General features: G+C 39.5%; 6 protein-coding genes across 8 annotated transcripts; 4 read left to right on the top strand and 2 right to left on the bottom strand.

The window, feature by feature from the left end:
* Nucleotides 1–5,340: 5,340 nt before the first annotated feature.
* LOC108049049 (protein YIPF1) lies at nt 5,341–8,210 on the bottom strand. The gene is made up of 4 exons (XM_017130078.2): nt 7,634–8,210; nt 6,740–6,946; nt 6,589–6,681; nt 5,341–6,014 (listed from the first exon to the last, which is right to left on the bottom strand). Exons 1-4 carry the CDS (start codon nt 8,081–8,083, stop codon nt 5,718–5,720), a joined length of 1,047 nt encoding a protein of 348 aa, XP_016985567.1. The 5' UTR covers nt 8,084–8,210; the 3' UTR covers nt 5,341–5,717.
* A 459-nt stretch (nt 8,211–8,669) lies between these two features.
* On the top strand, nt 8,670–10,469 carry LOC108049044 (breast cancer metastasis-suppressor 1-like protein-A). Its single transcript, XM_017130071.1, has 3 exons — nt 8,670–9,059; nt 9,122–9,366; nt 9,838–10,469. The coding sequence occupies exons 1-3, from the start codon at nt 8,870–8,872 to the stop codon at nt 10,177–10,179; spliced, it is 777 nt and encodes a 258-aa protein (XP_016985560.1). The 5' UTR covers nt 8,670–8,869; the 3' UTR covers nt 10,180–10,469.
* A 629-nt stretch (nt 10,470–11,098) lies between these two features.
* On the bottom strand, nt 11,099–11,858 carry LOC108049045 (probable 39S ribosomal protein L49, mitochondrial). The gene is made up of 2 exons (XM_017130072.2): nt 11,701–11,858; nt 11,099–11,637 (listed from the first exon to the last, which is right to left on the bottom strand). The coding sequence occupies exons 1-2, from the start codon at nt 11,755–11,757 to the stop codon at nt 11,155–11,157; spliced, it is 540 nt and encodes a 179-aa protein (XP_016985561.1). The 5' UTR covers nt 11,758–11,858; the 3' UTR covers nt 11,099–11,154.
* Nucleotides 11,859–13,353: 1,495 nt separating this feature from the next.
* LOC108048991 lies at nt 13,354–16,282 on the top strand. The gene is made up of 2 exons (XM_017129975.2): nt 13,354–13,720; nt 14,614–16,282. Exons 1-2 carry the CDS (start codon nt 13,552–13,554, stop codon nt 15,456–15,458), a joined length of 1,014 nt encoding a protein of 337 aa, XP_016985464.1. The 5' UTR covers nt 13,354–13,551; the 3' UTR covers nt 15,459–16,282.
* A 285-nt stretch (nt 16,283–16,567) lies between these two features.
* Nucleotides 16,568–19,411, top strand: LOC108049039 (probable FAD synthase). 3 transcript variants are annotated; one of them, XM_017130066.2, is made up of 3 exons: nt 16,568–16,781; nt 17,108–17,743; nt 18,898–19,411. In XM_017130066.2, exons 1-3 carry the CDS (start codon nt 16,770–16,772, stop codon nt 19,195–19,197), a joined length of 948 nt encoding a protein of 315 aa, XP_016985555.1. In that variant the 5' UTR covers nt 16,568–16,769; the 3' UTR covers nt 19,198–19,411. The 3 variants fall into 3 exon arrangements, with proteins under 3 accessions (XP_016985555.1, XP_016985556.1, XP_016985557.1); XM_017130067.2 differs by having other exon boundaries at nt 16,569–16,781; nt 17,078–17,743; XM_017130068.2 differs by lacking the exon at nt 16,568–16,781 and adding an exon at nt 16,839–17,027.
* A 590-nt stretch (nt 19,412–20,001) lies between these two features.
* Nucleotides 20,002–22,431, top strand: LOC108049042 (atypical kinase COQ8B, mitochondrial). Its single transcript, XM_017130070.2, has 2 exons — nt 20,002–21,596; nt 21,648–22,431. Exons 1-2 carry the CDS (start codon nt 20,152–20,154, stop codon nt 22,198–22,200), a joined length of 1,998 nt encoding a protein of 665 aa, XP_016985559.1. The 5' UTR covers nt 20,002–20,151; the 3' UTR covers nt 22,201–22,431.
* Nucleotides 22,432–23,230: the final 799 nt, after the last annotated feature.

Genomic DNA, 23,230 nt, shown 5'->3' with positions numbered 1-23,230 from the left:
TAAATATCAGGCATTAACACTTTAGATAGTATCTGCTATGGTAATAAACTGCCTTCTGAAATGAATATTTATACTTGTAAATTGCCAAACTACGAAGTACTTGGCTCTGAAAATATTAACACAAGTTGCATCCTCAGACTATCCCCTTCTATTACTCCACTTAAAGTTGAGGACTCCCTTGAAGTCAATTGCAATTAGTGAGCTTACTTAGCATTAGGGTCATCAGGGGGCCGCCGGCTTTTCAACAATTTCAATTAATTAAAATAAATAATGAAATTATGTGTGCAACCTCACTCCACTTCTCGGTCGGCAAATCCCAGTGATTATCTAAGCCAAATCCCGAACTGTATACATAGCTGGGATGAGATATCCTGTATTCTAGGACGAAGGATGTGCGAAGAAAGCTCCTCGCTTTTGGTGCCGGAAAAGCTCTCGTAGGGGCGCTGTCCCGATGGAGAATTTTCCGGGCCGTGTAGACATTTCCGCGAGCACCGATGGAAAATGGAGCAGTTTCTGCATATGGGCGGCGGCATTCGAAATTGTGTCAAACTGGACGCCAAACACGCCCCAAAAGCACGCGAACCGGCCGGCCGGCAGATTGTCCGTACTTTGCTCACGTACACTCACCCGGAGATATAGACATAGATATATAGATACAGATGGGCAGTTGGAGATGCTGATGGCGATACAGATGGAGATGCAGATGGAGATGGGGATGGTGACATCCGCAGAGGTTGACTTTAAGAAGGCTGATTTAAAGCCAAGCCAAATAAGGTTTCCAAATTATCTCGTTGTAATTTGAAGAACCAACATCATTTATTTAGAAATATATTATTGAGTCATTTATATTTTTGAAACATTTAATTGCAATAGTCCATTGTACACGTTTAAAATATTTTTTGACAATATTTTTGAAGGCGGTTTTTAAGCAATAAAATGTTTTAATCATATCATTTGATTTCCAGTATTCAGATTCATCTTAACTAATGTAAAAACCACCAACTAAAGAAAAAAAAAGAAAATATTTTAAAAATCTACACTGCTATTTAAGACAGTCAAAAAAATATGGATAATTTGAACAATATTTGGCATCGGATTTTAATACTATTCCAGATAGCATACATAATTTTAAAGAACGCATTTTCGGCTTGCCTTTATTCTTGTTCTAATGTTTAATCTTCAAATTAAAAGTTATTCCAAGCAAAGTAATATTTTCTTAGCACTGAAAGCCTTTTTTAGAACATTATTTAATAGACTTAATCATGTTGACAATATTGGTAGTATTTCGAAAATATTATTTAAATAAGGCTGTCACTTTCTGAAATAAAATTTTCCAAAAAAAGAAAATATTTACCCAAAACAAGTTTCGAGAACCACAAACAGAGGGTCTTTGAAAAATTAATATCTACTATTTTTCGGGGTGTGTCGCCTGGTAAATAGGGGGCATTCGAGGGTAAACAAGGGGGTGGGTGTGGGTGGTGGTGTGGGTGGGTTTATGGGGCAGTGAGGGGCACTTGCAACCTTTGTCACGTAGTCGTCCAACTCGTACGCAAAAGTTGTGCCAAGTTCTCAAGTCAACATAGGACTCCTCGCCCACACACACACTCACACACACCCGCACACACCCGCACACACCCGCACACACCCACACACAGCCACTTAATTGAGTGCAAGGGGGCGGAAAGGATGGGGAGGCGTGGCACAGCACATCCTGCTGAGCTACGTGTGGTGGTGAGGCCCCAGGATATTCACAAAATAAATGGAAATAAGGACGAGCAGTCACGCAGGCGAAAACAGGGGGAAAAGGATTGCAGAATTAACCCAATAAAAGCCCGTAACAAGGATCCCAAAAATAAACTATTTAACCAATCCCCTGTTCTTCAAGGCTCCCACCACACACTAAGCTCCTTTAAGTCGAACGCAAAGAAAACAAATCAATACTCATATTTCATTTATGCCTATTATCGGCTTACCAAAAAATTACGTGGAACTTAACCATTCAGCAAGTAGTATTTCTTTGTTCTTAATTCAATTAGAAAATAAAATAAATGCAAGTCGAATGCATTTTAAATTATTGGTGGTAAATTGATATTAAATTTCAGTCAAAAGTTTTCAACTTAGTGAAGGATATAGAATAATTCAAAAAGGCATTAATTTATTACATTTTGTTTAACATCACTTTATAATTAACAAAATTACATTTATTCACGATAAGTTTTCAATAAAATCCTTTTCGATATATGTCCTTTTATGAAGATTTTAATTAATTACAAAAGAGGTGCCACTGAGATAAAAGCATACCAGAAAAATTAAATATTTAGTTCCAAGGATCAAGGATAGAATTAGTAAAAACATATTTAGTTTTCTTAATGGAAACATTATACAAATTTGAACAGACCATTAAAGATGTTTTTGCAGAACCAAGTCACCCAAATGGGGGGAGTGTACATATGTGCAGCTCTTCAAGTCGGTATCTGATTCGGAAGGAGAAAGATGCTGATTTCAACAGGTGCTCGTTGAGCCGTGCACTTACCAATTAGCATATGCACTTCTGCCATCCCCCTTCCCCTGCCCCTTCCCCTTCCCCTTAACCCACAACCCTTAACCCCTTTCGCCCCCAAGTCCATCCAGTGTGCAGCTCCTTTGCCGGGTACCAAACATCCTCACTCAAGTGGCGTTTTAACGCTTCAAATGCATTACGAGGGCGGCTGAAAGGGGTTAAGTCACTCACACACACACTTGTACCGAAATAAGTGTACACAGATATAAATTAAAAAGCTTGGAGATTCTATAAAACATATAGTGGCAAAATTTATTTTTGTTAAATATATGATTTTTAATGGAGGATTAAATAATTACTAAGATTAATGGCAAGGCAATGAAATTTATTAATATTATTTTGATGTAAAATTAAAAATAGAAAAACAGAAACATATACTTTAGTATTATTTATCAAGTTTTACAAAATAATAAACATAAAAATAATAATTTTATAATTAGATTTCTGGTTTTATATACTAAGTACAATATTAAGACGAAAGCAAGCACTTTTCTTTATGATTAATTACAGTCTGGAAAAAAGAAATTTTTGATTTTGTGGAACATAAAAAGTTAAGAAAGAAATGTTTGAGCAATCCAATAACTAATAAGACCCTTAATAAAACCTTTTAAAAGATTCTTGAAAAAATCTGTTAAGGGAAATATTCCATAAAATATACAAATAAAATATATTAAGATTTTTCTTAGTGCACATATTTTTATGAAATGAGGAGGTAAAGAGTAGTAGGGATGGAATCTGAAGGGATGGCGTAATTGCTTCAAGAGGCAACAAAAAAGGAATCACACAAGTCGCTGCACATCAGCTAATTCCACTCCTCCTTCCAAAAATGCCATCGGATAAATAAAAGGAATAAAAGACGGAGACCGAAAGGAGCGAGGAAAAACTTTTAACAGCCATCGAGTGACTTCCGTTTCCGACGCTCTCATCCACCCACTCGAATGCTAATCAGCTGAATGGCAAATCAGTTAATCTATATGCCACCACAAATCGATCGAATCATTGGCCATATATAACATTTTAGCCAGATATTTATGCGTTTCGACGTACAGAAACTGCGTGAAATTAATGTGGGGCCGTTCGCTCTTTGGAAAAATAGATTATATAAAAATTAAAAAAAAAAGTTTAAGACAAAAAAAATCCAAATCTAAATCTTGAATTTTTGTATAATTATAGTAAACATTTATGTATGTATATATACTAATTAATATGATTATTACTATAATTCTTACTTATTAAAAATAAGTAAAAACGCACAAAATAAGTCAAATTTGTTTGCTCTGATATTTAATATAATATTAAAGATAATTTTTATAATATTTAATTTAAATATAAATTTAACAATATAAATCGATTTATTACAAAATATTTAAATAAACAAATTGCATTTCACTGTTCGTACGTCATAATGGGCATAACATTTTATTTTACCACCGAAAAACACTGAAAAACGTGAAAGTCCTGCTGCTGACATTAAGTATACGCCCCGTGGCTCACAATATTCACCGCGTATCTATGTATTTGTCCCTGTAGGTAAATAGGTTTGGTTTTTGCAGAGAGAAATCAGCAAAAGGTGTGAAGGAGATGAGCGACATATAACCATCTCACTTGCATAAAAAATAAATAAAACGACAAATCTAACGATGCGTTATGCGTATATTTGCATTTGAAATTGAGAAATGTTCTCTCTATAAATGTGCGTGGGTGCAAGCCAGCTGAATACATATACATGTCCACACAAGCAGACTCACGCACACATGCACAACGACTTTGGCACCCACACATGGCGAGTATCTGTGTAAAAGAGTCCTATGTACGTGAATTACATACAAAATTGTATAAGGGGTGACTTAAGCTCATCCTACATTAAATTACCAAAAAAAAATGAATATCTAACTGATGAGGCTTTAATTTAATAAATTCAATTCAATATTTATAACATTTTAATCTTCAAACTTATTTAAAACAGTTTTATTATTATTTTAAATAGTAATATATCAAATATAAATGCAATTTGTTAGATAAAGGGATTAATATGAATTATAAAATCCTCCCTTAATTAAACTAGCCAACAAATAATATACAAAAAATGCTCCCAAGCCATTCATTTCTGTAACGAACTGAAACTTGTAAAACCATTGAAAATATTTATTATATTTATTTTTTGAAAATATGCAATATTTAGGGTCTCTTTAATATGGGTGATTTGTATTTTTGTATTTTCATATAATGAATCAAAAATTCCAAAGCGAATTAAAAGAGTAAAAGAAAGTTTTGGTGGAAAAATTCACCCTGTGTTTGGACTCGTTCGCAACGTGTAATTTCCACATTACTGCAATAAATACGCCAAGCGCATGAAAATTACCAAAAGTAAAAATCCCGAAACATGAACAATGGCAGAAAAAAGGATGAAAAGCCGCCCAAATTCTTTAATACTGTATATATGTGTAGATGTGTATGTGATGAGACTTTTCACCAAAAGAACTGGCCAAAACCCAGTTCAACATAAAAAGAAAGACAAAAACCATCTCCGTCGCACTCCCCCTCTTCTTTTGCATTCCATCCTCTCAAAGGACCTTTCTCCATATGGACGGTAATGTGGCATATATAATTTATGTTACCCAAGTTATACCAATTACCATTTACCGGGAAAAGGTATATAAATTTCAAAATATATACCTTAACACTAATTATTTACCTTGTGATGTTTAGCAAATTTTTACCAGATATTTAAAGGATTACCAAAAAACCTTCAAGTTTAATAAAATAAAACTAAATTTCAGTACATTGTATTATATTTACAATTTTTAATGATGGCATGACTAACATTTTCTTCGTCTTTCTTGAATTTTCGACAAAATTGTTTAATTTTTACTACCCCAGCGAAAAGTTCTAGCGATTTCCTTTTTTTTTTTGGTATTACACGTATTTCTACCACTAATTTAATATAAATATACATTCGCCAAATGTTATAGAAAGTTAATACAAAGCACAAGATGCGGGCTGCTTTGAATCAGATTTGGCAAAGGATTATACATTGGATTTATCCTGGACCTTCTGTGATCAAGCATGGCCCTCTTACGAATATATTATAATAAGGACAACTTAATGTACAACAAATGTCAGCGATGGTGACGCACTGGCTTCCGCGGAATGTTATCTAGTGGGACTGGTTGCCGTTACCCCCGGTAAGGATCGCTTGGGTCACCGCCTTCAGGGCAGCCGGAGGAGCAGGTGCAGCTGGTGTCGGAGTAATTGCAGCCAGCTTCGCATCTGGGGGACTGTGAAAGAAGTAGAGCAGAAATCCGGCGGCCAGCACCACATGGGCACTCAGGATACCAATGATCAGGAACAGCGAGAACTTCGAGTTCCGCAAGGCAGGCGTCAGAACGGCAATCAAAACAGTGCCCGAAAGCAAGGCAGCGGTGATCACCAAGATCCACTGTAGCAGCGATACCTGCAAGGGATAAAGAGGTATTAAAAAGCCGTAGATAGCAATTGATAATTTTAAGAATTTGGTGTGTCAAACAGAAAGTACATTTAGACAATAAACTATTGAAACTTACTGATTGTACAACAAACTAACCTAATATTCAGTTTTATCTAATCTTACATTGAATTTTTGAAAACTTTTAATTCCCAAATGAAAGACATTTGGTTTTTCCGAACATATACCCACATATAATTTAAAGTCTTAAAAATTATTTTAGTTTTACGAACTCATAAGCACTGCATTGGAGATAAACATTTCCTCCCTCTCTTACATTGCATCAAAATGAACAGTATAGATATAGTTTCCCAACCTCAACATTTTTAAAAACAAATATTTTAAAATGTCTTTAAAAAAACCTAAATTATACTACTCTAAATTAAATTAAAAATGCAGTCCTTACTACTGGAACTGTAATCGGAAACACAACTCTACCGAGAAAATCTCAAATCCTTTCGGAAAGTATAACCAGCAGCAAAAGTTCAAGTCTAGATAGATATTACCCATATTAAAATATAAATCTAAGCAAAAAACTCCTTACATTGATCACCCAGAGAATGGAGACGGGAATATAGATGGCCAGGCTGTATCCGTAGATGCACATCAGCGACAGAAGACTCGGGGTGTAGGTGGCCTGCAATAAACGTGAATGTGAGCGAGATAGATAAATGGATGAAGAAGCTCATGCTTACGCTATCCGTTTCGATGGTATCCGCCGCATCCACGGGCTTTAGGCTGTACTTGAACAAGGCCCACAGAACGGCTGGCAAGATGTTGGCGTACAAGAAGATACAGGTGGCCGCGTAAGAGACCAGGTGGAAATTGTAGTGCCAGAGGTAGCCATCGCTGGCATGGTGCAAGTAGCTAGCTATGTTGCCACTAATTGCTATTGAGAAAATCTGAAAAGAAAACATAGATAAGACTTTAATATAAGATCAATGTAAACGTTAGAGCCAATCACTAACTAATAATCCCGCACTTCAGTACAATAAGGCAATAAAATAGGTCAACTAACAATCAATTAATAACTCTTCAAAATAATCTCAAATAAGCTTATTGAAGACAAATCATCAGATGGGGTTTTACACCTTTTGAGCAAAAATCAGGCAAAATACTAAATGAGAAATCCGAATTCTGAAGTCTATAAAAACGATCCAAAATCAACATTTTCCTAATCTATTCTTTGTCTGAACATTAAGCAGTACTCTAAAATAAATTCTTGTTCAACAAAACATCTACAAAATAATTTTCTTTTAAGCAGCTTTACTCCTTACTTCTTAAAATTACTTTAAATTTATTCAAAATCGCCAACACACTCTTCACCAACGGTTTTCCTCTATCTTAATATAGAAAATATGCTTAAAACCGCTTTTAATTTGTTAAGGAATCACATTCTTTTAACAAAACTCACATTTTAAAAATCTATCAGATCTTTAACTCTCAAGTTGCTTTTATAGTGGCTTTGCACATTGATATTAATTAATGAACATATAATACTATGAAATCCGCCTTTCTAAGTGGCTTGTCTTTTTGAAAACCCAGTTTACTATTTAGAAATCCCCACCTAATAAATCTGAGCTACCAACCAGGGTGACGGTGATCCAGAAGGGACCATAGAGATCCGGATTCTCGCCGATGTTCATGCGCAGATAGTTGCCTGCGGCCCGTTTGGGGATCATGGAATTGGCGATCCGCTCGAGGACCATATAGGTGTCCACATTGAAGAACTGCTGGTAATACTCGATGGTGAGGAAGGAGATTCGCGCACCACCGCCTGCACCACCGCCGGATCCGTCCAGTGGGGAGTTCTGCGGCTGGGATCCGCCGGAGGAGCCGCCACCGGAGAGTCCTTGGGCCGAGGTGGTCATGTCGTAGATCAAATCCTGTAGTGGATCGCCGCGTTGACGCTGTGCGTTGGCACCACCGCCGGAACCACCAGAACCACTGTGCGTCGGCGAATTAACATTGATTTGGGCCGGGGCACCGCCGCTATAGTCGCGGAACTGCAGCAGATCGTCAGCCGTGGGTGTCTCCATTTGGAAATTGGTTGAACTATCTGCTTGGTTGTTCGCTTATTGTAAATATTACACGTATTTTCCACTTGGCCCCAAAAAATTTGCTGGCAGTGAAATGTTATCGGTTATCGATGTCTTTCCACTCATCAGCTGCGTTCGTCACCTAGCGATGTCAGTGCAGCAGAACAAACAAATGATGGCGGTAAAAACAGCTAATTTTTAGCTATTTAAAATACAGAGCCTTGTTCATATTATTTTCAGAAGCCAAAAAATATATTAAGCGAATTCGCTGCGTTTAAAAATAACAAAGTTTCTGATTATAATCTTATTAAAAAACTAAAAATAACAAAGACTTTCTCTTTTGAAAATAATAGGGCAGGAAACAAAATAAAGAACGTTGGAGAATAATAATTTTTCAGGTCATTATAAAAAATCGTCTGGTAAAAATTAATGAGAATTGTAACAATTCAATTTAACACCCAAAAGTCTTAAAAATAATTTTTGACTTTCCATTGTAGTAAACCCAAGTTTAGCTTTTTTCTAGCCATTAAACGATGACAAGATGCTCCGTTCCGCGTACGATTTCTAACACTGGATTGCCCACGCAGCGCTGCCCCACACTTTTTTTGCTACAGCTCGCAAGAAAACGTAGTTTTCCACGAAGTTTGCCATACTCTCCTTACTTTTTAGAATAACAAAATAAACAAATCATTTGTGCTAGGCCCGGAGGCCACCTGCAGACCGTCGCAGATTGGAATCGCCGTAAGAAAGGCGCGCAGTGAGGAGGAACGCGATAGCCCAGTCGAAATGCCCGTGAAGAATGGAGAATCCGATGGCGAAGGCGACGTTTCTGGCGGAGAGTCGGAGCACTCGAACTCCAGCCAAGCACATGACACCTCCGACGAGGAGGAAGCCAACGAATGCGATTCCGATGACTCCTCGGAACTAGATGCCAGCGAAATCGAACGACGGCGGGCGGAACATACCGAGGACTTGAGTAGGTGTTGCCCTGATTTATCCTGTTTTCCAGTCGTTTCTCATGTGCAATCTCATTTTCAGTGAGCCTCGAGCGGCAATTTAACGCCCTGAGAGAGCAGTACTACTTTGAGCGCATCAATCTCATTGAACGTCAGCTGGCCGAGGTGCGTTCTGGCCGTTCGGAGGAGTTCGTGCAGCCGCAAAAGGAACTGGACAAGGTCTATCGCACCAGGATCGAGGTGGCGGATGTCCTGCGCAAGTACCGCCTGCAGAACATCGAGCACAAGTTCCAATCCGAGGAACAAGCTGCAGTCCAGCACTTTGAGGTACACACTGCCTATTTTGGCGCCAAAAATGGCAAGGGAATATTGGCGATTACATTATCACAATCAGATTAGCTTTTACCTCCGATAGGGGACTTGGTGTAACTCAAGGGGTTAATATTCTCAAACATTACACACTTAGAGGGCATTTAGTTGTTAAATAACTATTACTAATACCATCAAGAGATTAATGAAAATATGCCAAATTAAACTTTAATGATTGAAGTATCATAATCAGACAAACTCACGTTGATAAACTGTCGAATTTATATAGGATTATTTATACAGCACAATGCCGAAGTATAGAAACTTTCTTATAGAATAGTTTGTTATTTTGATTGATTATATTTTATTGTTTACTGAAGTTTATCAGCGCTTAATGATTAAAATCAGGTTTATTATGTATTTAAGTGAAATATACATGAACTTCATATTTCCTGCGAAAACACTTTAATAATATCCTTCCCTTTGCAGAGCGAAAAGCACATGGCGGTGGACAACCTGCGCGAGGAGCTAGTGGAGCGCATCCGCCGCCTGGAGGAAGATCGCCACAACGTGGACATCTCATGGGCCGACTGGGGCACCGACAAGCGGCAGAGCAAGGTGCGCGGACCGGGTCGGAAGAAGGCCGTCACAGTCACCGGGCCGTATGTGGTGTATATGCTGCGCGAGGAAGACATCATGGAGGACTGGACGATCATCCGCAAGGCCCTCAAGCGATCCTCCTCGTCGGCCACCGCCGGAACAGTCACGCCCACGTCCGGTGTGGGCGTCAGTCTGGCCGGACTGCCGGCGATGGCCGGGGCCAGTGGATAGCGGTGGGGCGTGGCAGCTGCCTACGCCCGCCTGACGCGTACCTGACGGCCGCGGCCGAGGAAGCAGCAGTCGTAGACGTAGAGCAGAGCTCCCCAGAGCCCGAAACAGACTTATTATACGTGCTAAGTTCGCCCCTCCTCCTACTCCTTCCTCTAGATTTTAGTCGTAGAGCCTTGCGCACCACTCTCAGAATAAAAATTCCCCATCCAGACGATGTAATTTATGCTAAACGTTAAGTGCTAAATAAAAGCGAACTGCAGCCAAGTGGGTGTGCGGTCAACAGAAATCAATTTGCAAACCATTTGCTTAAGTGATGTGCTTTTGAAATGTGTATGCATACGAATTGGTAAACTCAAAGATCTACCATGAGTAGTTATGCGATATAGATATCAGATTTGGATAAAGCAGAAATAATGTCGCTTAAAATTGAATTTCTTGGTACAATTCTATAGTATACCCATAAAATGATATCCATCCATAACTTAAACGAAAATAAATTTAACCAATCAATTAAATTGTGAGGATTACATATTTTACTAGTTAATCGTTATACTTAAAAAACAGAAACAAGATATCCAAACCATATTCTAACTGCTGTTTAGTAGTAGTAGTGTGTAATTATGGACCCCGGAAGTCCAGCTGTGGGTCACCCTTTAACAACATCGGAAATTTGGAAATAAATGACATGAAAATGGGTCAAAAATAGGATCAACGTTAAAATGAAAAATTGTAATGCAAATTTTTTGAGAATTAACCCACAAGTCTTAGGAGGTATGCCACTTTCAAATCGGATAAAATTTGGTAAAGTTATGGTCTCCGGAAGTCCAGATGTGAAAGTGATGAAGAAGGTCCTAAGAACCACGAGAAATTAACAATATGATCACACAATCTTAACTGAAGTAAAAACTAATCAGGAAGGTAGTTTAAATCAACAGAACATAGTTTATTGCGGAAAGGAAGGACATTGGGGGGTCTTCAGAAACCCTTCTCCTTGAGGTAATCCCGCAGGACGTCCACATGGTCGCCATGGAAATGGATCTGTCCGCTCAGTTCGTTGATCCTTGTGGCGCAGAGTTTGCCATTCCGCGACTGCTCGACGACCGCCCGCAGATCCTTTTCCAGCGACCAGATGTCTCCTTGGACGCGACGCACTACCGTGATCCTGCGCTGGCCACGAAACCTGGTGTGCAGATACACCGGCACCATGTGATTCTTGGTTCTGGCCACAAAATATCCAATTTCCGAGCCATTTTCCTTCTGCGGCCGCCAGCCAGAGGGATATTTCTGCTTTTCCACCGGCTGTGGCACTGTTTCCGCCGGCAGCAAACGCTCCACAAAACGCCACTCGGGCGGATTGGCCACCACCTCGACGTTGGGATACTTATCCAGATCCTGAACTTCGCGGGATGAGCGGAAACTGGACAAAAGTGCCGGTTGCATGTGCAGCTGCCTGGTGAGCTGCGCATAAAACTGAACAATTGTAGGCGTTTTTTCACTGAACAGTGGAGAATAACTGCTCACCTGACTCAGCTTTTGGTACAGGCCGCTGTTGAGCATCAACTTCCCGCTGGTTGCCATGTTTTTCGGTAGATTTATTAAGCGATATTCCTACAAATTACAATTATTTCCAATTCGGTTACATATGCGACTAACTGCAGTGTTGGAAACTGCGACAAAATCATCGATATTTGTTTCACTTGTGATCTGGGCGGGAATTATCGATTTATTTTGACAGGGGCCTCGCTTCAAGCAAAAAAATATTTATAGATTTAAAGTAAATATTAAATCGGTAATATATTAAAGCGATACAAAAAGGCTTAAAAACAATCCATGTGGAGACAACATTCTTATTTCAAACTTGCATATCTAAATGTTAAAATACTCATTATTATAGAATTTGAAGAAAGATGCATTTATATTTTAGTTTTCCAACAAAAGATAGATGTTTCGTAAATATTTTGCCAATTGGCTGAATTTATATCTAACTTAAAGATCAATAATATATCTGAACAAATACAATTTACTAAGCTCTCCATTATTTCTACCTATTGGTATAGGTTATAATTGGTTTGGATACATCAGAAATAAATTTTAAACTGACATAAATAAATTATATTAAGTTATCTATAAATTCAGCAATTTAACAATTTTTTAGCGCAATTTGTGTTTGCAACACTTGTTGTCTTTGATTGGTTTTGCTTTCGTTACTTTTGCATCGCATGCAACAAATGCAGCCTGTGACGTCATCGACAAAGCTTTTTATTTCACACACACAAACACCCGCATACGCACACATACAAACGTGGCAAGTGCTGCATTGCTTATACAATTTTTATTGCACTGCTGCAGCTGTTGTTAGTCGTTGATTTTTTCGATATGCGGTAATCGCAAAGTCATCGGGGTATATCGAAAAAGTCGAAAATTTTGTATCGGAACACATTTTTGACCATTTATCATTTCATTGGATCCTTATTTCCACAAAAGAATAACGAAAATTAAGAAACTACCGGGATTTCCGCTAGGAATTGAATCCAAATCTTTCTAGATAAGGTCAATTAAAAAATTTAAATTGACTTAAAAAACTTATCTAAGAAAGTTATTAATTATATAAAAACACTGGTACTCTTTTAAAACCTTTTAATTAAGAAAACTTTAAAAATACACCGAAAGATAAATATGTTTATTTAAAAGGCGACGTTACATATTACCCGTTGATATTTGAATTTAGTATTAAAATATGTAGATTATATATACAAAACTATATAAAAATATAAATTCATCAGCTATGGCATTTTAACTCACACTCTAGGGTCTACACATTAGCTTGATATAAAATGTAAAATTGTTCAGAAGAATCGGATCCCATAGCTACAACACCCAATATTGTAGAAAATCTTATAAAAGGAATATCTCACAGCCTTATCAGCAGCGAGAATTTTACACTTGATTACTTGCACTTGATTGTATAGCAATATTTTTGTTCATAAAGCTTCTAATTTTTTTCTGTGTAGAGTATTTGTTGGTCGTTAGAACCCCCTCCTTCCAACAAACTAATGCCACTTGTTGTTGCTGCTGTTTGTGACAGCATAAAGTGTTTGCGCTGCAGCTTTTGTTGCTATTTGCTATTTGCAATTTGCAATTTGCGCGCAGTGGGATTTTAACGCTCAGTTTTGGTTGCGCGGCCGCTGCGAGCAGTTGTTGCTGTAGTTGCTGCGAGGGCCCCCCCATTTTTCCAACGCCCCACTGTTTTGCCGCCCCTTTTGGCTGCGCCCCTGGACGTGTGTGTGCGTGCGTGTGATTTACCGTTAGCGGGAGAGAGAGAAAGAAATAGCAATAAAAGGCAAACGACGTGCGTGTGAGCGGGACGGAGGCATGTGCTGGGTCACAATGGCACGCAAGGACGATCCCGTTTTCAACGTGCGGTTCGTGCAATTCGTCGAAAATCAGCCCTGTTTGTGGAATTATACGCATCCGGGATACAGCAAAAAGGAAGAGGTGCAGAGGGCGTGGCAGCAGGTGGCCAATGAGATCAAGGACACGGGTAAATCTATATAAAATAACAACAAAGGCAAACAAAATCGGGGCAAAAACATCGCTTTTCCGCCTAGTTCTTCTTCTTCGCCGCCAATTGCGTGCTCAATTCGCAATACGTGTATGTGTTTGTCTATGATGCAAGCTTTTGTGTGCTGGTATGCGTGTGATCCCCATGCAATTGTTTTTGTTTTTCACTGTTTCGTCTACACTTGTGTAGGTGTGTCACTGTGTCGCGCAGTTTTCGCTTGCAATTTGTTGCTGCTTTTGCGATTGCTTTTGGTTACTGTTGCTTTTGCGAGGCAATTGCTGCAGTTAGTGAAAATACACTCAAAGAAACAAAAATAAGATAATATTTTGATCTTCATATATTTTTACGTCGATCGAAAATTTTCTTTTCAAATATAACAATCTTAACTACAGTTTATAAACACGTTCATGAAAAAACTACTAATTGTATTGAAGAATTTATATTTCTTTAAATAGACGATTTTAAAATATCAGAATCCGATGCTTGTTTATTTTAATAGAAATATTATTCTTATTATATTAAATCTTGAAAACATTTCCGTCAGCTTAGTTTAAACAGTAAAGTATATACATACATATATAGTACATATATAGATTCATTCCAAAAAATATAATTCTTTAAGTTATAAATAAAAAATAAAAATCCTTTAGTAACATCAATAAAAAATAACCTTTTTTGGAGAACATCAATAATTTATCAATAACTTAGTGAATTTTTAATAATGACAATACCACTTTTTAGATATACTAAGAATTCCGATTTGAATAATTTCATGGTTCTTTCAGAAGGGCTTAAATTCGGATCAATTAAGATTATTTTTGGATCTAAAAATAAAATTAAATGCAACAGATTTTCACGCTTGACTTTTTCAGTGCGCAACTGCCGCGAGAGGTGGCGCACTATAAGGAGCAGCTTCCTCCGATCCTTAAAGCTGGCACGCACACAAACGGGCCGCGGGAAGCGCAAATACTACCTGTCCAAGTACCTGCAGTTCCTCATCCCCTACACCAAGTCCCGATCCTGCCACAAGCAGCTGCCTGCGGTGATTGCACCCAGTAATAATCCTGCGGCAGGAATGGTGCTCCGAAAACCGGGGAAAACCTCTAGTATACCCATATACCCAGAGTCAAGTCAGCAGGAGGATGATGAGGAGGCCAAGGAGAGCGACAGCGAAATGCCGCTGGATGTGCAGGTTTCCGAGGAGGAGGTGAATCAGCCGGACCATTCAGGAAGGGATCCGGATCAGGATCAGCATCAGAATCAGGATCAACCCACCGCCTGTTTGCCGCTCCGCCTTCAAGCCATCAAAGTGGAGCAGCCCTCCCTGAATCCACATCCAAATCCAAATCAACAGCTCGACAGGCTGGTGGGTCACCAATCGCTGGTGTCAGTGCCCGCCGCTGCATTGGGTAACCACCTGGACTGGACGGATCTGACGCATTGGTTCAAGGGCAACAGCAGTCACCATCTGGATCATCACAAGTTAACCACACCACCGCCACCGCCGGCCACGCCAGCTTTGAGAGCTTTAACCGGAGGATTGGGACCCGGATCGGGGGCCATTCCCCTGTCCATGCCTTCGCCACCAGATGCCGACTACTCCTTTCTGATCAGCCTGCATCCGTACCTCAAGGAAATGAGCGGCAAGCAAAATCGAAGGTTTCGCCAAAAGGTTGTGGGTCTCATCGACAATGTCCTGGATAACATAGATGTCTAATCTGGGAAATAATCTACACAGGGAAAAAAGTCATAACAATTGGGAAAGGAATAAACATAAAGAAAAACATAATTTAAAACGGTTTCTTAAAAATAATTTAGACTCAAATCAAATCTGCTAGAACGCTCACTTAAATAAGCAACCTTTTGTATAAAAACACTAACAGTCAGCTGATAAAAAACCAAAAATTATATCTGAAGAAAATCAAAATCAGTTTCAGGAATCTTTTTAATTGTTAAAATATTATTTACAAAAACATTAAATTCTGACAAACATACAATTATGTTTGAAAATCAGAAATATTCATATAATTTTTGTATCCATTTTTTTTGATTAAAAAATAATATTTAATATCACATTGTTTTTAAAATGTAACCATCTGATTTTACTCTTTTAAATTTGATTAAAATTGGTTAAGTTTTGGTATTTTTTTAAGCCGCTGACCAATAGATTTTGTACCTTCTAGCTTATCTTAGTTTTTAATTATTTATGCCTAAGATTAATGAATTTACATAAAATTTATATTTAATGCACTTGCCTGAACCAAAATAGAAATTTGTGAAAGGTCACATAAATTAATAACATAAATTTAATGTTGAAAACTACATGTTATTAGCAAGTATAAACACCCAAATCTTGTGATATTTTCTCTCTGTGTAGAAACCACAAAAACAAGGACGAAATTATAAAAAAACACCCAGAGTAACGCCAACAGTGCCCATTTATTATATGTGTAGAGCGTATTTTTATTGTGCTTTTTGTTGTTGTTAAACACACACAAACATATATTTGTTATTTGTAAAATAAAAACTTAAAAAATTTTACACATTTCGAACTTATATTTTTGAAAAAGGAATTAAAGTTGGTGTATCGGTGGAATTAAAGTTACAAAAAAAAACCATTTTTCGACCAAATAGGTTCTGATTATTTCTTGTTACATTTGCTATTTTATTTGTTATTTCCGAGTGTAGTGTGTAATTATTTTTTTTAAATTTATTTATATTTTTATTAAATATATTCGTAAGATTAGTAAGTTTGAGAAATTTAGCTATTTTTTCAAATTGATAGCCACTTATCATTAGTGCTATCGATAGTTCCAAGCAGCTGATTTTCCGATAGTCCGCGAAGCTTCGAGAATTTGTTTTTGCGTTCGCTGTTGTTGTTGTTCAGCTTGCTTCGATGCTAAAAGGCGAAAAAAAGAAAGAAATCCACTGGCATGGAATAACAATTAACTGAATAAAATAATTGCATTATCGTCGCTGCGGAAAAATAGTTAAATGTGCCAGTAATTGTCAACGCAACTGAGAATATATGCGCTGTTGGGTGAGTGTGTGTGTGTGTGTTTGTGTGAGCTCCATGTGTTCGGCTTTTGTACGTGTGTTTGTGTGCCTGAGGTTTTGGTTTTATTTTGCTTACTTTTCGATTCAAATGTGATGTAATTTTGGCTGGCTGATAAGCTAAATCAGTTGAACGTCGACCGCTAAAGCATTTACCACGTTAATAACAAAGCTTAAGTTATATTTCTGATACACAAAGTTATATAAAACAGCCCACCAAGTGCACACATACGTACGAATTTTCGGAGAAAGTTTTGGTTTATTTATTGGCTTTTTCCACAGTTTTAATTGCGGTTTTCTCATCGTCGACAGCTTGTGACGTCATCTATCTTCTTGGCCAGGGCTCGGCCACGCCCCCTGCTTTCGCCCCGCATTCAGAGCACCATGAACCAATGTCGCCAAACCACAAAAACAACCACGATAGTATCCACAGCAACAGAGACCAAAAAGCATTTGTTTTTGCAAAAAAGAAGCATGTCGGAGCGTCCAGAGGATCCTCAGGATCCGGTGAGTTTTCAGACTCAAGATTCGCCAGTTTCCCGGGAAATATCCCAGGAGGAACGCCTGGCAATCGAAGAAAGACAACGGAAGGCCTTCGCCTTCTTCACAGAAACCCTGCAAATCTACGGCGTGGAGGAGCTAATCTTCTGCTTCAACGGCGGCAAGGACTGCACCGTCCTCCTGGATCTCCTTATGCGTTACCTCCGCCAGGAGAACATCTCCAGCGGTGACATTCCCATGTTGTACATCAAATCCGGCGATTCCTTCACGGAAATCGACGATTTTGTGGAGCGCTGCGTTCGCAATTATCGCGTTGAGCTGGTGGAATACGAGGGATCTCTCAAGGAGGCACTTACCCACATGGCGGCGGACATGCCGCGCATCAAAGCCGTCTTCGTGGGCAGCCGGAACACGGATCCCTACTGCCAGCACTTGGCGCCCATGCAGGTGAAGCCAAACAAAAGTCACATTTCTTATGGAAACAAGCCAGTGTTGTGGCACAATCAAATAATTATAAATCTGGAGTATTCACTAGATGACATGTCTAAATATTTAGATAATTTAGGTGGTCTATTTGTTAGTTTTAGATTAATCAGTTCAGATACGATTATTCAGTTCCTTTTCATTGCAAATATTACTCTGATATGAAATTCTAAATGTCATGTTTATGTAGCACAGATAAGGGCGTAGCTTTAATCGATATTCGTTGATTTATTTCCTATCTGGCACGTAAAATTGCCCTAAGTAACTATTAAAAACGTGAATATCATTTTTTGTAATCAAATTTAAGTAATGTATGCCCTTCAAAGATTAATCTTTCACCTTTTCAGTATCTATTAATTGATATTTGCGAGTCTTACAAGGTCAATGATATCTTTTGTGGGTATTTAGCAACCAAAGATAAAAAGCGCATTATGGCGGCATTCTGAGTCTCGTAAATTATTATGGATTTGATTTTGTAATTGGTACTTTGCTGCTATGAAAAAAAAAACAAAACAATGAGATTAATCAAATATTAAATATATTTTAAAGTAACTAGAACATGTATGAACTAAACTCAAATTAGCAAAAGAAGAGGGAACTTTCAAAAATGTTAATTGCATTAATTAATTGTTAAAAGAAATACTGTTTATTGAGGCTTAGCTTGAGTTTGACTTGAGTACTATTTGTTAGTTTAATTTTGTTTTCATTTATTTTGTCACAAATTTTTACGACCGATTTTAGCACGAGAACTTAATGTTAGTGAATGACGACTTACAGGAACTGTGTTAGCAAATTAGTTTTCATAGGTTCCTTTGTTTTTGGAAAAAACATGCATAAAGAAATCCAGAAGACACCATAAATATAAATAATTTATTTGTATACCCATCGATTAAAAGCAAAGCAAACAATTTAAGTTTCATTTTACGATAAAAGACGTATTCGAAATTCAATGCTTAAATTAAATTCTTATAATTGGAATTGACATTTGAAAAACCAATTGTGCAATTATTTTTATAGAAAATAATCCCTGCTAGAAACCTCTTGTAAACAATTTACAATTTTTATAAAGAATATTGAAACATATATACATAACTTACATATTTTCTTCTTATTTTTAGCCTACGGACAACGACTGGCCGCCGATGATGCGCCTGAACCCTTTGCTGGAATGGAGCTACCACGACGTTTGGCACTACATCCACATGAACTCGGTGCCTTACTGCAGTCTGTACGATCGGGGATATACCTCAGTCGGTAATCGTTCAAATACAATTCCCAATCCGCACCTCAGAAACCCCGATTCCCAGTGCGACTGTGATTCCGTTCCCGCCTGCTCCTGCGGTCCGAGTCGATATAGACCCGCCTGGGAGCTGGAGGATCCCGCCCTGGAACGTGCTGGTCGCCTGCCCAGAAAGTAGGGCCAATGGGCCTTGGATCCCAAAAAAAATCGCAGTGCCTGTTGCGTGGCTGTAGTGCAATTAAATAGCTTAAACTTTAATTAGTCACACATTATATATAGGTATATTTGCTTGTGATTTGGATTTCGGTATACAAACTTAATCTAATGTTTTTTACGATCTAAGCTAGGCTGCTAAATAAATGTGGGCTCTGTCATCGAGCCACTTAAGCAGGGTTCACTGTGTTTGTGAATGAATATTCGGAATTACTTGTAATAAAAGTCAAACATTTTTTTCACCGGGTTATAAAACGCTTACCAAAAGTATATTACTGATGGTTTGGTTTGGTGTTATTGTTGGAATCGAAATGAAAAAATAAGCGAAATAAAGAGGGTAAAAATAGTTCCTACGAAACTATTATTTTTTTACAAATATATGATTTCATAAAAAAAATTTCATTAATGTAAAAAAGTTAAGAAATCAAAAAAAATGTTGAAGAGACCGAAAATTGATTATATGATTAAAAACAAATTTAAGAAAGCAAACTTTTTTAAATACGTAATTTACGAGTGCCACAGTAAACCACAAAAATAAAATAAAATCGTAGTGCCACAGTTAAAAAATCCAGAATGGTGATGAAAATTATCGTGTGTCAGCACTGCTATTGTGAAAATAGTCAGAATTGCCGACAAATCGCTGATGTGTCAGCACTGCCACTGTTAAAATACTCAGAATAACAGGTTTTAAGCTTAAAATAGCTAGAAATGCGATTAAGAAGCTAGTGTGGCAACGCTGCTGGGCGCTCAGCTGATTTCGCAGCTGATTTTCGCCGCATTTTGACAACATTGCGGGCTTCTTCGAACTTTTTGAGATTTTTACTCGATTTACGTAACCTTGGAGGCTAGACGGACGGCGGTGAGGATCATTGCTGAATCACCTTAGCGAGAGCCACAAACCAGTATTTCCCCGCTGGCCATGTCGCGATCCGCTCAAGAAATGGTGGCGCTGCTGCGCGGACTGCGGATTGTGGTGGAGGCGTGTGGGCGCGAACATCTCGCCCACGGTCGTCATCTCTGGAGCAATTCAAGCATTCGTGAGCTAATCGCCGAGAATGCCGAACACACAGCGCAGCTGGTGAAGAATTCGGGCAAAAATCCAACGGAAGAGCTGAAAAGACTGCAGCTGGCACTTCAGGAAACTGGGGAAAGGGGATACGTGGTGGCCAAAGGACTCTGCACGCTGCTGGAGACGAAAATCCAGATGTCCCGTGAGGAGGCAAGCACCCCAGCCGAACCATCTCCAGCCACTGCCGCCAAGAAGCCAACGTCCACAGCCCAAAATCTCGCCAATTGGGACGCCGCCAATCTGGATATATCCTCCATAACCCTCAAGGAGTTCGAGGAGATACTGTCGCGGAGAAACAAGGATCGCAGTGTTAGTCTTCGCATCCCGGCCACCAAGAGCAGCCAAACAATGCCCCAAGATGCCAAGGGCAAGCATGGACAATCTGATCCGGGAATCATTACCCAGGACACGGAATATGTCAATAATGTCCTGCGCTTTGTGGCGGGGGCCAAGCCGCAGGAAGAACCAGACACGCAGGTCAAGAAGGGCGAAAATCAACAGGCCATAGATGTGCCGGAACTGAGTAAGGTGGCCAAACAGCGGAAGGTTCCCTCCTCACGGATAGGCAGAATGGCCTCCTTTGGCGGCCTGTTCGCCGGTCTGGGCATCGGAACCCTCAATGAGCTGACCAAGGGAGCCCTGGGCCTGGGCGGCTCCACCACCATGAGGGAGGCCCTGCTGAGCCCCGCCAATGCCGAACGGATCGTGGATACGCTGTGCAAGGTGAGGGGGGCTGCTCTGAAGATCGGACAGATCCTAAGCATCCAAGACTCCAGCGTGGTGTCGCCGCAGCTGGCCAAGGCCTTTGAGAGAGTGCGCCAGGCGGCGGACTATATGCCCGATTGGCAGGTGGAACGTGTGATGAACACCCAACTGGGTGCCGATTGGCGCCAGCGGCTGAGCAAATTCGAGGAGAAGCCATTCGCGGCCGCCTCCATTGGCCAGGTGCACCGGGCCACCCTGAGCGATGGCATGGATGTGGCCATCAAAATCCAATATCCCGGCGTGGCCCAGAGCATTGGGAGCGATATTGACAACCTGGTGGGCATGCTCAAGGTCTGGGACGTCTTCCCGCAGGGCTTCTTCATCGACAATGTGGTGCGCGTGGCCAAGCGGGAGCTGCAGTGGGAGGTGGACTATGATCGCGAGGCGGAGTACACGGAGAAGTTTCGCCAGATGATCTCGCCCTATCCGGAGTACTATGTGCCGCGTGTGGTGCGCGATTTGACCACCTCCAGTGTCTTGACCACCGAACTGGTGCCCGGCGTGCCGCTCGACAAGTGCTTTGATCTAAGGTGAGGGCATCTCGCTTTTAGGTTCTGTCCCTAACCTAATCTATTTTCCAGCTACGAGCATCGTGCCCACATCGCCGCCTCCGTGCTGAAGCTCTGTCTGCGGGAGCTGTTCGAGATCGAGTGCATGCAGACGGATCCGAATTGGTCCAACTTCCTGTACGACGCCCCCAGTCGCCGCCTAATGCTGATTGATTTCGGATCGACGCGCTTCTACCGGCACGAGTTCATCCGCAACTATCGCCAGGTGATCATGAGTGCGGCCGAGGACAACAGGCAGGGCGTTCTGGAAATGTCCCGCCAAATGGGCTTCCTCACCGGCTACGAAACCAAGCAGATGGAGCAGGCCCACGTGGATGCGGTGATGATCCTGGGCGAGATCTTCCGCTACGACGGGGAGTTCGATTTCGGCAGGCAGAACACCACCGAGAGACTGGCCGCCCTGGTGCCCACAATGGTGGCACATCGACTGTGTCCACCGCCCGAGGAGATCTACTCCATCCACCGCAAGCTCTCGGGCATTTTCCTGTTGTGCGCAAGACTAAATGTACGCATGAATTGCGTTCCCTTCTACAAGGACATCGTGCTGGGCAAATTCAAGGACTAGCGAGGATCCCTTTTAATTTTTTTTTTTAGAAGTAGTAACATTGAAGTGAGCTTAATTTGTAATGCAATTTGCAAATAATTACAGATGTCAATGTAACAACTAACTTGGAAAACCTTGTATCGGGAGTCTTTGTCTGAAAAGTTTCCTTGAAATAACTAGCGGACTCCTATGGAAATACAAAACTAACATGTAGCTAAATGGGCAGAGCTCTAAAATATAACAATATAATTTTGATAGTATATATAAAAATAATCGAGTTTATTATATAGTATTATAAACAAGGGGGCTTATTTTCGGATAAAATGGTCTTGCAGAAAAGTGACCAAAAACCTGCAGTTTTAAACCTATAACTTTTATTTCAGACATCCCATTTTAAGCTTGGAAACTTCTAAATAATCGTGAATTAATTTTCTTAAAATCGGCATTTTCATCTTGGTTTGTATTTTTGGCACGATTTTTTGTCATTTTTAATTTTCGAAAAATGGCTTTGCAAAAAAGTGTTAAAACACTGCACTTATAAGCCCACAGCTTTTCTTACATATTTTAAAGTGGAATGTTTCCAAATGACCGTGGATAATTTTTGTAATCTTGATTTGTATGTTTGGTTTGAGTTTTCGTAATTTCTTTTGAAAAATGGTTTGAGTAAAATCTGGAATCAAAATTGAAAAGTTGGTTTTTGAAGTTAATTCGTAAAATTACTACATAAGTACCTCGTTGGAATTTCAATGCAGGAAAACTTAGTGGCTTTATTGTTCTTTTCTGATCCATATTGCATCTTTGCAGCTTTGTCTTACATATGTTTCAGTCCCTTATTTTAAAATATTTAGTTGTGCTCTCATTATTTAAATTTTAAATTATTAATTTTATTTATTATGATAATCGTACATACCCAGTAAAATCCTTGATGCACTGCATCCGGTCAAAGTAAGCTGGTACCGCTGTGAGTCTCCTTGAACCACACCTCAATCACACAAGCACACACACATACCTCAAGAGGTCCTTGATCCTAGATCCTGGAGAACATTCCATG

The sequence above is a fragment of the Drosophila rhopaloa genome, unplaced genomic scaffold (assembly GCF_018152115.1).
Source record: "Drosophila rhopaloa isolate 14029-0021.01 unplaced genomic scaffold, ASM1815211v1 contig_3, whole genome shotgun sequence".
Lineage (NCBI taxonomy): Eukaryota > Metazoa > Arthropoda > Insecta > Diptera > Drosophilidae > Drosophila > Drosophila rhopaloa.
Note: the sequence above shows the minus strand (reverse complement) of the source record. Positions and strands in the feature narration are given on the sequence as shown.

Bases quoted from the DNA above. Each gene is read 5' to 3' on its own strand.
- LOC108049049 (XM_017130078.2), bottom strand. From the start codon at position 8,083: ATGGAGACACCCACGGCTGACGATCTGCTGCAGTTCCGCGACTATAGC. The intron at 6,947-7,633 runs GTTGGTAGCTCA...TTTTCTTTTCAG, and splicing joins TCTGGATCACCGTCACCCTG to ATTTTCTCAATAGCAATTAG. The intron at 6,682-6,739 runs GTAAGCATGAGC...CGTTTATTGCAG, and splicing joins ATACCATCGAAACGGATAGC to GCCACCTACACCCCGAGTCT.
- LOC108049044 (XM_017130071.1), top strand. From the start codon at position 8,870: ATGCCCGTGAAGAATGGAGAATCCGATGGCGAAGGCGACGTTTCTGGC. The intron at 9,060-9,121 runs GTAGGTGTTGCC...TCTCATTTTCAG, and splicing joins GGAACATACCGAGGACTTGA to TGAGCCTCGAGCGGCAATTT. The intron at 9,367-9,837 runs GTACACACTGCC...TTCCCTTTGCAG, and splicing joins CTGCAGTCCAGCACTTTGAG to AGCGAAAAGCACATGGCGGT.
- LOC108049045 (XM_017130072.2), bottom strand. From the start codon at position 11,757: ATGGCAACCAGCGGGAAGTTGATGCTCAACAGCGGCCTGTACCAAAAG. The intron at 11,638-11,700 runs GTGAGCAGTTAT...TTTTATGCGCAG, and splicing joins TGTACCAAAAGCTGAGTCAG to CTCACCAGGCAGCTGCACAT.
- LOC108048991 (XM_017129975.2), top strand. From the start codon at position 13,552: ATGTGCTGGGTCACAATGGCACGCAAGGACGATCCCGTTTTCAACGTG. The intron at 13,721-14,613 runs GTAAATCTATAT...TGACTTTTTCAG, and splicing joins CAATGAGATCAAGGACACGG to TGCGCAACTGCCGCGAGAGG.
- LOC108049039 (XM_017130066.2), top strand. The intron at 17,744-18,897 runs GTGAAGCCAAAC...TCTTATTTTTAG, and splicing joins AGCACTTGGCGCCCATGCAG to CCTACGGACAACGACTGGCC.
- LOC108049042 (XM_017130070.2), top strand. From the start codon at position 20,152: ATGTCGCGATCCGCTCAAGAAATGGTGGCGCTGCTGCGCGGACTGCGG. The intron at 21,597-21,647 runs GTGAGGGCATCT...TCTATTTTCCAG, and splicing joins GACAAGTGCTTTGATCTAAG to CTACGAGCATCGTGCCCACA.